Consider the following 2395-nt stretch of genomic DNA (forward strand, 5'->3'; position numbering starts at 1 on the left):
TGTACTTGACTTTCCAAAATACATCACTTAATATTTGTCCAGATTAAACTCCACCTGCCATTTTTCTGCCCATGCCTCCAATTGATCTATTTCCTGCTGTACCCTCTGACAATCCACCTATCGGCAACTCTACCAATCTTTGTATCATCCTCAAACTTCCTAATTTGAACCGCGGCGTTTTCCTCCAAATCATTTATGGAGGTCACTAACACCAGACATTATCGAATAACATTTCTGTGTTTTTCTTAAGGAGTTTGATCCTGAGGAGTTTTATCATTTGCTGGAAGCAGCAGAGGGTCATGCAAAAATTGGGCAAGGAATAAAGACTGATATCCCAAGGTACATCATCAGTCAGCTGGGTCTGACAAAGGACCCATTCCAAGGTAATACTGCGGAATTCAGCCAATGATCGGATATTTAATAATGAAGTTTTCCAACAATCTCTATTTAATTCTTTTTCACCTATTTGCCACTGTATCCATCATTACATATACAGACCTTCCAGTTAATGTCAGAACTGATGTATTTCATCTCAGTTTTGTTCACGCAGGAATTGTTCCATTGGATGATGAAGACACAATCTCTCCACAGAAATCAGATTCTCAGGATGTGAGCACATTTTTTGTTTCTTTTAGTAATAAGCCTTTGATGCTATGCAACCTTGGTGTGCCAATAGAGGGAAAAGTACATTGCAAGGGAAAAAAATGTGAGGGTCGGAAGGGTATACTTTGAAAAACACTTCAGAGACTGCAGCAAATATGGTAAATCAAACCCCCCCAGAGTGCATGGATTGTCAGGGTCAGTGCTGAGAGAGTACTGCACTGTGGGAGGATCAGTGCTGAGAGAGTACTGCACTGTGGGAGGGTCAGTGCTGAGAGAATACTGCACTGTGGGAGGGTCAGTGCTGAGAGAGTACTGAACTGTGGGAGGGTCAGTGCTGAGACAGTACTGCACTGTGGGAGGGTCAGTGCTGAGAGACTACTGCACTGTGGGAGGGTCAGTGCTGAGAGAGTACTGCACTGTGGGAGGGTCAGTGCTAAGACAGTACTGCACTGGGGACGGTCAGTGCTGAGAGAGTACTGCACTGTGGGAGGGTCAGTGCTAAGACAGTACTGCACTGTGGGAGGGTCAGTGCTAAGACAGTACTGCACTGTGGGAGGGTCAGTGCTGAGACAGTACTGCACTGGGGACGGTCAGTGCTGAGAGAGTACTGCACTGTGGGAGGGTCAGTGCTGAGAGTACTGCACTGTGGGAGGGTCAGTGCTAAGAGAGTACTGCACTGTGGGAGGGTCAGAGCTCATGCCGTGCCACACTGTCAGAGGTTCAGTACTGTGGGAGTGCCACACTCTTGAAAGGTCAGTGGTGTGGGAGAGTGCCACACAGTCAGAGGGACAGTGCTGAGAGACTGTTGCACTATTGGAGAGTCAGTTCTGAGAGGGTGCTGCATTGTTGGAGGGTCAGTGCTGAGGGAGCACCACACTGTTGGAGGATCAGTATTAGAATCCCTACAGTATGGAAACAGGCTCTTTGGCCCAACAAGTCCACACTGAGCCTCCGAAGAGTAACCCTCTCAGATCCATTCCCCTACATTTACCTCCGACTAATGTAACTCGCACTATGGGTGATTTAGCATTGCCAATTCACCTAACCTGCACATCTTTGGATTGTGGGAGGAAACTGGAGCACCCAGAGGAAACTCACGCAGACACTGGGAGAATGTACAAACTTCACACAGACAGTCACCCAAGGTGGAGAATCAGTGCTGAGGGAGCACTGCACTGTTGGAGGGTCAGTGCTGAGAGAGTACTGCACTGTTGGAGGGTCAGTGCTGAGAGAGTACTGCACTGTTGGAGGCTCAGTGCTGAGGGAGCACTGCACTGTTGGAGAGTCAGTGCTGAGAAAGCACAGCACTTGGAGAGTCAGTGCTGAGGGAGCGCCACACTGTCGGAAGGTCAGTGCTAAGGGAGTGCTGCACGGTTGGTGAGTCAGTACTGAGGGAGTGCTACACTGTCAGAGGGTCAGTGCTGAAAGAATGCCGCATATCAGAGGGTCAAGTGCTGAGGGGGTGCTGCACTGTCAGAGGTTCAGTACTGAGGGTGTGCCACACTGTCTGAGGGTCAGTACTGAGGGACTGCTGCACTGTTGGCGGGTCAGTGCTGAGGGAGTGCTGCACTGTCGGAGAGTCAGTACTGAGGGAGTGCTGCACTGTCAGAGAGTCAGTAGTAAGGGAGTGCTGCACTATCGGAGAGTCAGTACTGAGGGAGTGCAGCATTGTCAGAGAGTCAGTAGTAAGGGAGTGCTGCACTGTAGGAGAGTCAGTAGTAAGGGAGTGCTGCACTGTCAGAGGGTCAGTACTGAGGGAATGCTGCACTGTCGGAGAGTCAGTACTGAGGGA

At 49.6% G+C, this 2395-nt stretch overlaps 1 protein-coding gene across 1 annotated transcript in view; it reads left to right on the forward strand.

Annotated features, from left to right (window-relative positions):
- LOC122565068 (microtubule-associated serine/threonine-protein kinase 3-like) overlaps positions 1 to 2395 on the forward strand; it is a 180374-nt gene that overhangs the window by 58879 nt on the left and 119100 nt on the right. The window contains exons 4-5 of the mRNA XM_043720698.1: positions 251 to 383; positions 551 to 609. Of these exons, the coding sequence (XP_043576633.1) occupies positions 251 to 383; positions 551 to 609 (192 nt within the window). The remainder of the gene's footprint in view (positions 1 to 250; positions 384 to 550; positions 610 to 2395) is intronic.

This window comes from Chiloscyllium plagiosum, chromosome 31 (genome assembly GCF_004010195.1).
Source record: "Chiloscyllium plagiosum isolate BGI_BamShark_2017 chromosome 31, ASM401019v2, whole genome shotgun sequence".
NCBI lineage: Eukaryota > Metazoa > Chordata > Chondrichthyes > Orectolobiformes > Hemiscylliidae > Chiloscyllium > Chiloscyllium plagiosum.